This window comes from Pogoniulus pusillus, chromosome 20, assembly GCF_015220805.1.
Source record: "Pogoniulus pusillus isolate bPogPus1 chromosome 20, bPogPus1.pri, whole genome shotgun sequence".
NCBI classification, from domain to species: Eukaryota; Metazoa; Chordata; class Aves; order Piciformes; family Lybiidae; genus Pogoniulus; species Pogoniulus pusillus.
Window position 1 is genome coordinate 17258063 of NC_087283.1, and position 15793 is coordinate 17273855.

The window sequence follows — 15793 nt, forward strand, 5'->3', positions numbered from 1 at the left end:
ATTAAAGATCATAATTTTCACAGGTTCTTCATGTATGAAAAGAGAAACCAGTTCTGATTTGAATTAATGTAAAATATAACAAAATCAGAATAAATCTTTAGCATTTGAAACGATAATTTCTCTTCCAGTATTTATCAAATTTGGACATATTGGACGAATTGACACAATGTCATGCTAGAGCAAGAAAATGGACTACAAAGCTTTCACATCTGTAAACCAGCTGAGTACATGAAATACTTTCCTTTTATTCTGTAAAATATCAAATCCTATTGTGTTTTGGCATTGCCCAGTTAATTGCCCTTACACAGAAGATAAACACACTCATGAACTTGAGATCTTCCCCAAGAAAGAGCCTTAACCCAATGCTAAAACTGTCATGTGTCTAAAATATATTATCTACATAAATTGAAGTTGTGGTGAGTATAGACAGCAGCACAGTCTCATGCTAGCTATTTAAAAGCTAATGTAGTGGCACATTTTTATTAATCTTGTTCCACACATCAAACAAAAGACCCTGATGCCTTCAAAGGCTTTTTTCTATTTTGCCCCCTCCCCCCTGCCTTTTTTTTTAAAGCAGGGGGCTTTTTTTACTTTTTAAGTAGAAAAAGGAGCAGATGATAGTGAAATTTATGATGTACAGATGTAAACCCCACGGCTCCTGACAATCAACATTAACTATTTTTTCAACAGTGAATGAAACAGCATTTGATTTAAACAGGTTTGAGGTACTGCTATCCTGAATAAATTATTCAAATTCAGAAGTGAAAAATTACCTTTTATTACTTGGATCATTTAAATTCTTACAATTATAAAAGTATCTGTCTCACCAAATTTCTAGCTACAGAAAGCATATGCAATTAATTTCTTATTAGTGCATTACATTGATGACAATCTCAGCTAGAGCGACGAAATAATTTCTCTACAATACTCCTAAAATATTTTATTTATTTAAATAAACCATGTCTAACAGATGTCCTATGCATAAAGGCATACAAGGAGCTCACTACTGAAGGACAAAATAATTTTAGATTTTGTAGGTAAAGAAAAGTTAACTGAGGAAGATACTGTTGGGAACAAATGCAAATGCAAATGCAAATGAAGTCACAAAACTAGAACAGAATAGAAATTGATTATCTAGAGAGCTAGTTGATGTGTCTGCTCAAGTATTCTGACATAACTTACAAAGAGGGATTACGTAGAGATTTGATATAGAAGTCAATGATGCTTTTCACTTAGATAATGTTTTGCTCAAAGAATAACAAAACAACATTTATGAACAAAGTGTTATGAAGTTGATTCATCCAATATTTTCTTTATTGCCAAAAAGCCAAATATTCTGTCACAGAACATACAGACATAGAGGTAGACCTGAGGCAGAAGCTTGAAGCAAGGGATCTAATATGCCTTTTGAAGCAGTAACCTAAATTACTGGGAATGCTGGCTGGGATCTAGCACACCTTTCACCACAAGTGCAGAAATAAGGAACATGAACTCTATACCCTTCCACTTGAAATCTCATCTTAAAGATGGATTAAAAAGTCTGAAATTAGAAATGAAGTTAGGAGAAAGTGACCCTTTAGAAAGCTAAGAATTATGTTTGGGGTTAATGTCTGACATACACCAAAGAGACAATCTCTTTTCCAGACCTCTTATCGTTTGAATTAAAAGCATACATAGTGGGGTCCCAATAACAGGCTGGGGACCAGCTGTGTGGGAATGGGGGACTGACAGCAAACTCCACCAGAAGGAAACGATTAAAGAAAGGATCTTGACCTGCACTGTACAAATTTATGCCAGTAAATCCCAGATGGCTAAGCTAATAAAATTGAGGTCTAATTAAACCACATCCTTTGCATCTTGTCTTTGCTTCCATGTGAGTAGAACAAGGAGACAATACTGAGACTATACTTAAAGATTCTCAACTGTTGTGGCAAGTGGACCAGTGACTCACAAAGTTTCACCATTCACATTCAGTCCAAGAAAAGCAAGCAAATGAAAAAAATGCATCACCACCCTGCTTCTTAGGACCACTTACCCTCTGTCAGGCTAAATAAACAAAAGGTTTCTAGGCTAACAGCTCTCAATCACAACTGCATAGATGGCTGCGATAAATGTAGCAGAATAAACAATGTTTTTCTAAAGGCTGAAAGCAACATAATTTTATTACAGGCTGAGATCAAATGGTACTACAACATGAAGAGTGGTGGAAGCACATTTATTATGTCCTTTTGACATCATATAGCTCCTAAAGAACTGCAGATGATTAACTGTCTTTGGGTAGTCATGCAACTAGATGACAGCCAACTGTATTCTCACAAAGCACAGGAAAAACCTGCTAATTGCAGAAAAATTCCAAGCCATAACTGGTAAACACAAAAGAAGATGACCTTATTAGCCACCCAAACTTCCCTTTTTCTTTCCCATATTCCAGTATTGCCACTTTCTTCTCTGCTGGTGCAAAGAAGATTAAAAATAAGAATTACATATACCTAGAAATCTATTTGCATAATAAAACAACTATTACAGACTGTTCTATGGAGCAGTTACTAGACTTCCAAGAAAGCAAGCTAATGGAATTCTAACTATAATTATATATAGGCACCTACGGTTACAATTAACCATGGAGAGAACAGTATCCTTCTAAGTTTTGGCACTGGGTCATTCAGGATTTAAAAACATGACAAAACCAAACCCTGAAAAGCATGGGGATTGACAGCCTTCCATAAAGTATTCTAGTGGCAAAATTATACAAGATATACTCTTCTAAGAGGGCAGTAGTAGGCATTTTTCTAATTCCTTTTCCAGTGCCTGCAGCCACACAGAGGAACTCTTAAATACTTAATGTATCATTCACTGTTTCAAACAAGAGACAGACTATAAAGGAAACATTATGAGAACTTCAAACGTGAATTCACAGATAGTAACTCAGCATTGTATACAAATGATCTGATAAACAGATATACATAAGAATTTGCACTATTTTTTTATATTTACAAACTTTAAGATTTTTTTTAGCTGAATTTGAAGTGTATCTTTCCTTGAAAACACCTTAGAAATGTCATAGAAACATGGTGGCTGACATTGAACTTAGATGTTCAATTCAATTTCTGCCTGCTATACTTGAAGAACAACATTTACCTACAGAAAAACAAAGCATAGACTTTTGTACCAGATTATTTTCAAATAATTAAAAAAAAAACAACTTTGAAGTATTTTTTGAATTCACTAAGAAATTATTTATGATAACAACTTCTTTAACCTATTCAAACTATATAGAGGCAAGTAAATTCAGAATAGAGGAGACATGACTTTGTGAATAATTTAATAGCAAACATAACAATATATAATTGATGTAGTGCCACTGATGCACAAAAAATGCTCACAAATAAGGGGGTCTCTCCGTTGAAAGGTAGTTACAGAATTGGCCACATATTTTACATCCAAGTAACACTTCATTGAAATCAAATGCGTAAGGAATGTAAGATGGTGCCACATTAGATCCTTAATACAATTAGAAGTAACAGGTTGAAATGGAAGCACTCAAAAGAGGCAAAATGCATGCAAAGCTGTGTAATTTTGTATACAATTGTGCAAAATGAAAGGAAAAAGAAAAAAGATTGAACTAATTGAGGCTTTACTGTGAAACAGATTTCCCAAGCACGTGTGCCTGACTTGGACTACCACACAGCTATTCCTTCAAGAATTTGCTAATCTGCTCTTACAGGGCCACTATTATTAACAAACACTAACCTACCCACTGGTATGAAACCACATCTACAATTTTCTAACAGTTACATTGAAGAAACAATGATTAAATTTTACGAGTCCAACTTCAGCTGAGTCTGAATCAGCTGGAAATATATTTGCTAAAATGGTAATTATGAATTTCCTTGTTTATTTCTGAAAAAAACCTCATAACCTATTACTGTAACAAAGGGACAAAATAAATGAAGCATGTATTTCTTAACAAGTAATTTCTACAGCCATAGAGAAATATTATGACATTGCTCTTCTAACACTTCCACATTGGAGATTTCAATTTTTCACAATACCTTCGGCTCGTAGTGTCTTGCTCTTTCAGCCGTAGGACAGATTCTTCAACTTCCTTCTCCTTCCTGCTTAGCTGACTCACAAGTATGTCTCTGGTACGTTCTAGTTCCTCAATGTGTTCCCTCTGGGACTCAATCACAGTCTCCCTGCAAAGGCAAACATCTTACATTCCAAAAGCAGTTAAGCATTTAATTGATATATATATGCATATATATGTATAAATACTTAAGAGAGAAAAAATGTAACAGTATTCAGCAAAATTTGTATGTCTTAATGACATGCATCACAGCAGAGCTGAAAGAGTTCAGGTTACTATGGAAGGAATTTGAGGCCACCATAGAAAAAGATGCAAATAATAAATGGAGAAATAATAACAATACACTATCAGCACAACATAAGCTATAGAAATAAATGTTTATGTGAACTGAATAATGTTTAGCAGAATCTAGCTCATGGCTTATTATACTCTATACTAAATGTATCCTTCTAATCCATTGGTACTAAGTACTTTCTGAAAACAGCATTACCAGCTGCCAAAGGAAAAGCAGATCTTCAATGGATGGAGCAGGGAAAGTGATATTAAAGTTTTTATTCTGAGTTGGGAAACTTTACACACACAAAAAAATAATCAAATGATGTATCTTAACAGTTATTAGAAAAAGAAAGGCATAAACCTCCAGATTGATATCAGAGTTTGAACACTTTCAGTAGGCCATAACTTTCTGACTTTGATTTTCTTCACAAGTTAATCCCAGGTATTTTTTCCAATTACATTTTTTATAATAAGAACAAACAACTCATCCACATCTTCTCCCGCTCTAAAGCTTTTGATGGATAATTATGGAGCTAGCCTCTTCTCGGTGATGCCCAGTGACAGCACAAGGGGCAATGGGTGGAAGCTGAGGCACAGGAGGTTCAATGTGAACATGAGGAAGATTTTTTTCACTGTGAGGGTGACAGAGCACTGGAACCAGCTTCCCAGAGAGGCTGCGAAGTCTCCCTCTCTGGAGATATTCAAGAACCATCTGGATTCACTCCAGTGTGATCTGCTCTAGGTGATCCTGCTCTGGCAAGATGGCTGGACCAGATGATATTTTGAGGTCACTTCCAGCCCATGACATTCTGTGATTCTATGATCTACAGATTCTCATTACTCCATACATCTTTTAGAAGAACCTTGAGTGTTTTGGCCATGTGATTGTTTTTGTATCTGAGTGCACCATTCTGTGATTATTTTTTCCAGCTTTGTGAGCTGAAATCTTGGAAATAACATGCTATTTTGAATGGTTTCTGCTTCATAATACAAACAAGAGGGCCAATGGCAACCTGGGGTGCATTAAGAGCAATGTGGCCAGTAGGTTGAGGCAGGTTCTCCTCCCCTTCTACTTCGTGCTAATAAGGCCTCATTGCTGGAATACTGTCCAATTCTGGGCAACCCAGCTCAATAAAGACAAAGAACTACTGAACAGAGTACAGTGCAGGACCTCTAAGATGATTTGGGGACAGGAACATCTTTCATATGAGGAAAGCCTGAGCTGCATCTGTTTAGCTTGGAGAAAAGGAGGCTGAGGGGAGAACCTTAATAATGCTTACAAATATCTAAGAGGTGAGTGTTAGGAAGATGGAGCCAGACTCTCCTCAGTGGTCCTCAATGACAGGACAAGAGGTAATGGGCATAAACTTGAACACAGGAAGCTCCATCTAAACATGTCAAAGAACTTTCCTTTTAGGGCAGCAGAGCACTAGTGGAACAGACTGCCCAGATAGGTGGTGGAGTCTCTGGCCCTGGAGACTTTCAAGGCCTGTCTGAGCATGTTCCTCTGTGATCTGCTTTAGGTGATCCTGCTTTGGTAAGGGAAGGTTGGAATCAATTTCAGAGGTCACTTCCAACCCCTACTATTCTGTAATTCTGTGATCCCTAAATGCCTCAGTGTAACATTCAATACAGTTCCCACTTGCCTGGGTTATCCTACACATTTTTAGGAGTTGTGTTGACAACAATTTTGCAGCTAAGGTGCCCTCTATTTTGTCAGTTTTGTCCACTTGTAAGCCAAGCAACATTGAATCCTAGCAAAAAGAGAGGCTCGTCATTGAAGATCAGTTTCAATCCTCCAGCCAAACACTTACATGTCTACATTTTGCCTTCTAAATCCCTGAATCTGTTTTCCTTATCATAAAACATTTCTGCATTGCTACCAGTCTTACTGCTGTAAGATCCAGTAGCTTCACGTCATCTTCTGATATGAAAACTTGTGAAAAAATACACTTTTTTTCTTTCAAGAAAATCTGAGGGTTTAACTAACAGAAGAACAAATTTAAGAAATATGAAAATCATACAAATTTCTTATTTCAGCCCTTGGATCTTCAAGCGGACTCTGTCCATCAACTGGGACTACAGGGTTAGGTGATCTCACTTCTAAATCCTGAAATCTCATTCCTGAAAAGAAAGAAGGTATACATTTTTGTTATTCTTAACAAAAAAGCATTTAAAACAACAATTTTTATAGGCCAGAAACACAAATTCTAGGTAGATTTGTTTGAAATTCACATAGAAAGAGATAATCAGAATACCTACAACACGGTTGCTCTAAAAAGTGAACAATGGGTGACATAGCATACATTCTTAAGGATGAGTCTTAAAACTGAGATGAGTCTTGTTCTTAGAAGATTTTACTTTTAAAGAGAGACAACAGAGACGATGTCTTCAGAAAAGAACAGTATCAGTATTAGTGAACAAGAACATGGACTTCTAACCATGTCTCCTCTGAAAGCATCCTCTAAACAAAATCATGTCATTCACCTACACAAGCAACTGCAGAACTGTTTTACTCAGCAGTGCAAATAACTTCCTTGTGTTCTTTAGTAGCATAGTAAGTCTCTGGTGAAGAAGAAAAGTGAGGAATTATTTAAAGATAAAAAACCCCAATGTTTTCTCCAAATCTTCTTCTCCTAGTTTTCTTTCTTCAGCAGGAAGATCTATTAATGATCTTTAAGTATTTTTTTAAGGTATTGGTAATTATGCTACATACATCTGTTCACACATATGTCTAGAGGGGTTATTTCTAAAATTTTGTACAAATCATGACAGTATCTTAGAAGGTTGTACTAATAAAGAAAGCAATGAGAGAAATCAATGGGTATTTACCAAACATTCATACCTGACCATATCTTTTTTATTGACTTGCTACAGTATTTGTAGATCAGCGATGCACAAGGCTGATACAGTTAGGTTGTTTATTATTTGTTGATTCTTTTTGCCTCTTCATACACTGGAAACAGCTAAGCTCCTGAATTTTTTTCAGGGATTTCATTTTGGATAATTGCTCTGAATATTTTCTGATCTGTACTAAAAATCTTTTGAGATTTAGCCTCATGGTTTCACAGACCAAGCCACAAGGCCAGCAGTGTTTAAATGTAAGAGGGACATACCATACCAGACACCAGACTGATAGGTTTATCATCATTAATCAAAAGGGCAGTGTGAGGAAACATGCAAGAGAAAAACACTAAGTATTTTATGCTAATGAGTATTACTGAAAATATTCTCTGACCTTCAGGAATATAACAATATCATGTTCAAGCTCTGAGCAGTGGTTTTCACCTTAGAAAATCATGTTCACGGAACACTGTAGCACTCAAATGATCAGAATCCCTTCTAGTTTAGACAAGTTCTTAGACATGAAGTAGGCACATAAGAAATTATGTGACATTTCAGAAACTGTCTGAACCAGATGTTTTGTGAACAACTTTTCCTTTTTTTACACTTCCTCATATTCTCTTCATTTTAAGAATCACTGCCTCGGTCAGCCCCAGTCTAGCTCTGCACAGGAGTTCTTTGGCCTGGATCTATCCTTATGCCAAGAGAAGTTCTCACAGTTTTGCATCATTGAAAGAAACAAACAAAAAAAATATTTGGAGAATAAAACTGCCTAATTCCTTATATACAATATGAAAATTTAAGTGTATTAAAAATGTCAAAACTTGCACTATCTTCACATTAAACAAACAAAGTGGTAAAGCCTTTTATTGCCTATCTGAAAACGTGAGCATTGTTTCTGTTTGCACATACTTAAATAGTCAACGTAACCAAATAAAGACTGGTGGCAGGGTGAGATGCAAGAAACGCACAACATAACTGGCCAGCAGCTTGATCATACCTTTTATCTATAGTGTTAAGGACACAGTTCTGCTGACTCAGTTTTGAACTGCAGCTATCGTTAAAAACAAACAAACAAACAAACCACAAAATACACTATCTGTACTTTGTGTGAGTTAACTGAGTACAATCATTTCTACAAATGTTCATATGAAAAGAGAAAGGTTTTTAAGTGTGATTCCAAACGCAGCTACCATAAAGAAAAGACAGCAAGTGGGACTGCCTAAAGGAGCAAGCCTGGACAGTAAAAAGCATCATTAAAGATGGCTGCATTCTGGTATTTGCTTTCCAAAGTCCACACATGTAACAGATTTTTTTTCAAGTCTGCAGTGTTGTGCACACATGTATCAAGAGACTAGAACAAATCTTGAAAGTAGAAAAGTAAAAACATGTGCAAACAAACTACAGATGCAAAACTCTGTTATAACATGGTAACACTAAACTTTTTCATATACTTCTTTTATAAGCCTTTAATGTGTAGAGAAGTTGTACTAAGAAAGTCCAATGATTTTAACTATTAGAGAACTTGCTTGATAACTACTTTACTTTCAGATCTGTACTTTTGTTTTACCCCTAAATAAAGACATCAAAGTCAAAAAAGTTATCATGACTGCTATAAATACATACAAGAAAAAAATGGAAGAACAATCTGATGAACAGAAGAGTGTATATTTGCCACAGGGAAGCAGTAAGTAGTGATATCTATATGAAGTACTGTTTAATAAATGTGACTGGTACCTTTCTTTCTGTGCCCTGCCATGCCAGCAGCCTCACTCACTTTTTTGAGGCCAGTGTTGATGCGAGACTGAACGTAGGAATAAGGCCTGCGGCCCATAACCTGGAGCTGCTGTTTAGTTAAAATGAGCTTGCTGCGGAGGTTGTCGTTTTGTTTCTCGAGCTCCCGCACCCTCTCCTGCAAACCTTCAATCATTTCTTCCAGCTCCACAGCCTGGCCCAGCCGCTTGGGGCCGCCACCAACCTGCTCAGCCCTCTTCTTGTCATTAACAAGCCGTATTAACTTGGTGGCCATTCTAGGGAAAATAATAAAAGAGATGAAAAAGAATGTGAAAAGTCAGCATAAAAAGCATTCTGTTGAAAGGAACATAATCACTGAGAAGACTTCAGCATAGAACCTGAATAATAAATTTCAGGTTTTGATGTAACTATTACTGCCTGTGAAGAACTCTTTGAAGATAATTGAAACCACTGTGCAGCAATCTGCTTTATAGCACTGACAAATAACAGTTTCCTAAGGCTTATCATTTAAGGTTAGTAAAGGGAGGACACATATTTACTCCATATGCTGCTTAAATGTAATTTTTAACGCATGACCTTATATAGGAACCTCTGCATGCTGTTAAGTAAAGTTACAGATTTGGGATGTGGTGGAGCATATTCTAAAAGCTACAATTCCACAAAACATTCAACTATTGAAAGAATGCTAATGATGCACAACATTCCAATGATATATCATCTCTCATACTTTAGGATTTAAATATATATTGAAGTTTTGAAGTGGTTAAAATATATAGATGGAGATATTTAAAAGGTACTCTGGAGAAAGAGACTTAATAGTCCTCATCACCATACTCAATTATATACTTGGTAAATATTACCAGTGTGCTTCAGAGAAGGAACGGTAAGCTGAAGACTATAATTAGATACAGAGGGTATGGTTTTCATCTGTCTTTAAAAGGATACAAATTTTGCATTTGGCATCTCAAGAATTGTACCTTTGATTTCCTTTAGTTTCGATAAACACTGGTAAGCTAGAACAAAAGGCAGAGAGGGCACATGGGGGTGATGTAATATGCAAGAACAGAAAACATATCCAGAAGTGAATGGAAAAAACTTGGCATATAAAGAAAGAAAAGGTGGCTTTGATGAGAGAGACAGGTTTAAGACTTCACAAAATTGGTCACACATCTTCAAGACCTGTATCTAGTTTACAGGGAATCTATTTTTGCAGGCCTAGAAAGAGAACTGAAAATAGGGACACACTTCATTTGTTGAAAGGGGCTTGTTTTATTTTTGTGTACTTGGGGACAGAAGCTTCTACTTAAAATAACAAAAGTGAAAGAAAAAAAACACCCCATAATAACTTTAGGATATCATAAAATGTTACTGGCCTGTAAGCAGGTTTTTTGCTCCCACACACACCTTTTTTTTTTAAAAATATACTTCTACTGCAAATTCATTCCAAACTTCTAATTACAAGGATTTTGGCATGAGGGATGCTGAGAAAGAAATTCAGCTTGAAGTTTTCTGATAATCTAGACAAACACTGTATTTTATTCTTTCTGCGCCTTAAAATATTGATTTAGGTATTCAAATTTTTGCCCAAGTGAATGAGCTAACAGAAACATAAGACTGGGCATTTAGAATAAGCATTTACATTTGGCATTTAGAATAACTGATGTGTTCCACTACCTTGTATTTGATGGTACCTAACAGAAAATATGAGAGTTGCATCATGCTGGTCAATTTGATCCTCACACATTGAATCAAGAGTCAAAAGGAAAGAATACTTTGGACTTTAGAAGGTTATGAAATAGTCCCATCTACAGAAGTAGAATCTTCAGATGCCACTTCACGAACTGGTTGGCTGATCAGGAGCTAGCTTAGATGCAGCAAGATTGTATTACTACTAATAGAGTGCAATATGGAAACAGAGTCACAGGGCTTTTGTATTAATTAGGCCTCCTGGAATAGTGTAATACCATCAACAGTTCTGTTGAGTTCAGACTGGTTTGCCAGCCCAGCACTAAGTTTAATCACAAGCCTAAAGCAGCATATGTATTTTTGGGTCCACTAAGTACTGTGCTTCCTATACTACTTCTGGGCCATTGTCAGAAAAGCATGGCCTTGAGAGAGCAGATCCAGAGTAGAGACACAAAAATTATCAGAGTTAGAGCACCTGTTCTACAATGACAGAAGAAAGCTGGGGTTCAGCCTGGAGAAGAGAAGGCTTTGGAGAGACCTACCAGCAGCCTTCCAATACCTGAAGGGGGCCTACAAAAAAGCTAGGAACTGTCTATAAAGGCATGTAGCAATAAAAGGGGCAATGGTGTTAAACTAGAGGAAGGCAGATTGATATTAGACATTAGGAAAAAGTTCTTTACTATGAGAGTGGTGGAACACTGCAACAGGTTGCCCAGGGAGGTGATGGAAATATTTCAAGTCAGGCTTGATGGGCTGTGAGCTGCCTAATCTAGTTGGGGATGTTCCTGCTTACTGCAGGAGGGTTGGACTAGGTGACTTTAAAGGTCCCTTTCAATCCAATGCATTCTATGATTCTTCAATGCAGTTACCTATTACCTGGAATGAAGAAGAGCTGAACACAATTATAAAGATAAGAGCAGAATCTTTATAAGCCATTTTGATTGAAGGATGAAATTCTTGATTAATAATTAGACTGTTACAGCCTCTTCTTCAGTTCCCAGAATATCCATTTGTACTTAGACAGCATAGCTATGGGGGTACCAACTCTGAAGTGGTAGATAGCAGTGTAACTCTCTATATGGAGAGACAAAAAATATTCCATACAGCACAAAGTCAACCAGAAACCAACACAAAAAATTAATTCCAACAAATGATTTTTTGTTACTGCTGCAAGAGAAACTGGCATTTTTGTCAATAATGTTTTAAAGGGAAAATGATTTTGTGAGCTAATATAAAAAAACATTAAGTCTCATACCTCCTAATTTTGTCCTCCTGCTTATTTGCATGCTGTTTGAGTAAGATGTTCTCATCACGTAAACGAAGAAACTTGTCTTCCAGCTCCTCCCGACTGATTCGTGACACAGCCTGTCGAGCTTTTGCATTCTGTGTCATCGATGGTTCTACCCAGAGCAACACAACTTTAAATTACCTCCACTACATTCCACAAGGCATCAAAAGCCTAACTCATTTCGAAATAAGGAAAACAAAGTTTTCAAGTAATTGAAGATTTTGCACTTAACTATAAGTCTGTTGAGTATTTTTTTCAAATTTACTAAGCTGTTAGAATCATGGAATTGCTTCCACTGGAAGAGACCTCTAGGATCGTGGAGTCTAACCTTATTACCCGCTTCTTTTTCCCTCCCTCTTACAGGTTAAAAAGTGATTAAATGATACAGCAAACTGATTAGCTACTAGGCAACACAACAGGAAATATTTACCAAGTAACAAGGTACTGTCCAACATACTACTTTAAAAAATAAGATGATCATTATCACAAAGCTTTCTAATCTCTTTCAGAGTTAGTCTCTCCACGTTTGAAAAGATTAACTCATGATTCTGTAAATTTACTCAAGTACAAGTCTAAGGCAAATAGCTCCATTCTAATAGCAACTGAATGACATATCAAAATCGCATGCTACTTCTGGTTCCCAGTTTGTTACAAATGGGTCTGGCCTTGCCCTCAATTCAACAAAAAGTCCTCTTTTCTTCTGAAATTAAGAACTCAGCTTTCAGCATTTCACAGCAACTCCCCTCCTATAACAAGCAATGTAGATGGAGAATGGGTCACAGTATCTTCCAGAATTAATTCAGATTTTGAATGGTATTTGAACTTAATTTTGGGAAAGAGAATGTCAAAAACATTTTTAGAAATAAACTAAAGGAGGCACTGATCAAAGGCTGTAACTGTAATAAATAGCAGCTGGTACAAACCTTGTATTCCACCATTTCCCGCTGGAGTTAGACCTACATCTCTCACAGGCAGGTCCCCCACAGTTTCGTCAGATGGAACAGACATGGCTTACCTACAGACAACACAACTGAAATGAAATTCTTTTCTGCCTGTAGCTTAAACTGTGAGACTAGAATGAACTACAACATAACACACAAAATGAAGGAAAAGAGTCGCATGGTAAGGACAAGGGATAATGGATGCAAGTTGCAACCGGGGAGATTGGATGCCAGAAAAAAAATTGTCACTACTCGAACTATTAGACATTGGAATAAACTCCCAAGGCAGGGTGGATTCCCCTACCTTAGTTTCAAGGCCCAGCTTGACAGGGTGCTGGGCCATCTCATGTAAACTTTATTCTCACCCTGAAAGTTTGGACTAGATGATCCTTGCAGTTCCTTCCAATCTGGTATTCTGTAAATCTGTAAAAAAGCAATGACAGATTCACTGAAATGTCAGACTTGTACTCTACTATGAATGCTTCTACATCAATTCTGTTGCTCAAAGGATAATCTAAATTTGCAAGTTTAATGTTCTAACCTGTGCTCAGAAGATGGCTTATTTGTTACACAATGGCTTCACTTTTATTTAGTGTATGCAGAACTCAGTTTTTTAAGTTCTGTTTTGGTTCTTCAGTGATCTCTGGGCTAAGGCCATATTTCAAAGCACACATAGGAGAAAGACCTATGGGGGTTTTATTGGTTGTTTTTATAATTGTTTGTTTGATCATTTTAGGACAGGTCAAAGCTTAAGGCATCAACTGGTAGATGAGTAATGCCATCTTCCACACTTTGAATGGGACTCTTTTAGAGGTGCTGGAGGTTATGAAGTCATTTCAGTGATGCCTACCATTCTCTTACTTTTCTTTCAATCATTGTCATAAGAGAAATTACTTTCTAAAATAGAAACTCTCCTATGAATGATTCTCATAAATCCGAACACATTTCTTTCTTGAGGCAACAGAAAGCTTAGCTACATGATAAAGTGATATTAGGAAAGCATTAATGTGAGAAAGCACTACATTTGTTTCAGTGTAATCTATGAAGATATTTGCTAACAAGTACAGCTTCTTTCTTCTCTTCCAGTGCAGAAAACTAGATGTTGACCAGTAGAGCCACACAAAGATGAAAAAGCATGAAATTTTTTTTTTTTAAAAATCCTTTGGACAGTCTTTTTTTCCCCCATACTGGGGATATAAATCCTTAGTGAATCCAAAAACATCTAGGAAAACACTGAGAAATTAGCAATGATGTTACTAAAGACTTGCATCCACAGGGCAGAAGTTACACAGTATAATTCACAGACCTTCCATGAAGAAGCTAAACAAAACTGCGAATCAGAATTGCTGCTAAAGACACATCTTTCTTCACTAGTAAAGGCTTCTATCATAAGCAGGTCTCCTTACGGCTTGTTCAAAAAGATTAATGGAAGTTTTGTCCACAAAAGTCAATCTTGGTTTCAGTCTTTTGATTTTTCATTACTAAAATTTAGGATAAAATATTATTTCCATCTTTCACTGTTTATAACAACCTGAACACAGCTTCCCTTTGTTTATAATAAATGTTTTCTTGTCATGACTGTTGAAACGCTCAAACTCATCTTCACCTGTACATTAGCAATTAGGTTGCAGTTTTGATGCTGTCAATCACAGAAACAGAGTAACACTTTGTGATGTTGAGGCCCAGGACATGGAGCCACTGTAACCTAATACAGATAAGTGTCAACTGGAATCCAGTGCCCCAGTGTTCTCAGCTCTTTTTGTGTTTTTCACACAAATCCCTCAAGATTGTTCTGAGCTTTGTCAAATTGAAACAGAAACCTTTACTTCTGTATGATCAATCCAAATTTGGTTATTATGGTGTGCTAGTTTGAAGCTAGCTAGAACATTTTGGTGTGAACTAGATTACAGGCTGTGAGAGGAAAACAATGGTGACATCTAATTCACTCACAGGCTTACTGAGAGATAAAAGAAGAATCAAAACATACATAAGGCACTCACTTCTGCTGGGGAGCTCCGAGCTACATCTCTCTAACCTCACCCTCCATTTTTCTTCCCTAATCCACTTTGCCTCCTAAGCCCCTGGCCAAACCTCCATTCTTCTTTGGGACTGGGGTAAGGTTGAGAGGGGTGGGAGAAAGGTGAAGGGGCAGTTGGAAGCCCCTCCTGGGGACTCAGATTTTTGGGAGGGCTGCTGTGTCTCTGTATTACCTTTTACCTTGTATCTTTCTGTATATACTGTAAATATCTGCTTGTATACTCTGCTAAGATGTAAATAATAAGCTTGCTTCAATTTCCAGAGCCAGCTGAGTCTAGTCTGGGTGATTTCCAAAGTGTGTGGGTGAGGGTAACACCCAAACCACCACAGGAGCCAGGAGAAGATGCTATGATACATCTTCTAGAGTGTACATGTCTTCATAAATTAAAAATGGCAGTGTTTTCTTGGCAAATTTCTCAGAGGTCAAGAGCTAAACAAGTATTTTATCAGCACAATCTTTCACTATTTGCCACTTGGTATGGGTATTTACCTGCTATTTTCAGCATAAAAGAAATTAATTCATTTAAAAAACAAAGACAAAACTGCACATGCTTGTCCCTCACACAAGCCCTTGCCAATAGCAATCCATTGCTGGCTGTACCAAACCCCCAGAAATATTTGAGTTGTAAACAAATTAAAATAACAGAACTGTACTTGAAACTCAGTTTTTACTGGCAACATGACTTGAAGACAAGTGACAAAACAGAAGTGCTGCAAACCTGAAGTCCCCAAAACTTAGAAAGATGGAAAATTCAAAAGTAAAATTAAGATTTTTTTGCTTTGTTTTCATTACAAAATGATGGAAAATAAGTATTCAGTTTTGTGCTCTGTTCTGGGAAAAGCAAAGGAGAGGAAAGAATACAACAAATTAACTGGTTT

General features: G+C 36.7%; 1 protein-coding gene across 7 annotated transcripts in view; it reads right to left on the reverse strand.

The window, feature by feature from the left end:
- Positions 1-15793, reverse strand: part of RPGRIP1L (RPGRIP1 like) — a 73574-nt gene that overhangs the window by 55148 nt on the left and 2633 nt on the right. For 3 of the 7 annotated variants that reach the window (XM_064160385.1, XM_064160386.1, XM_064160383.1), the window contains exons 2-7: positions 13243-13300; positions 12860-12951; positions 11904-12048; positions 8945-9237; positions 6388-6487; positions 4053-4196 (exon numbers count right to left, since the gene is read on the reverse strand). In XM_064160385.1, coding sequence (XP_064016455.1) covers positions 4053-4196; positions 6388-6487; positions 8945-9237; positions 11904-12048; positions 12860-12944 — 767 coding nt within the window. In that variant the 5' untranslated portion in view covers positions 12945-12951; positions 13243-13300. Of the gene's footprint in view, positions 1-4052; positions 4197-6387; positions 6488-6854; positions 6962-8944; positions 9238-11903; positions 12049-12859; positions 12967-13242; positions 13301-15793 lie in introns of those variants that run through there. The other 4 variants (XM_064160384.1, XM_064160389.1, XM_064160387.1 and 1 more) reach the window with 4 other exon arrangements.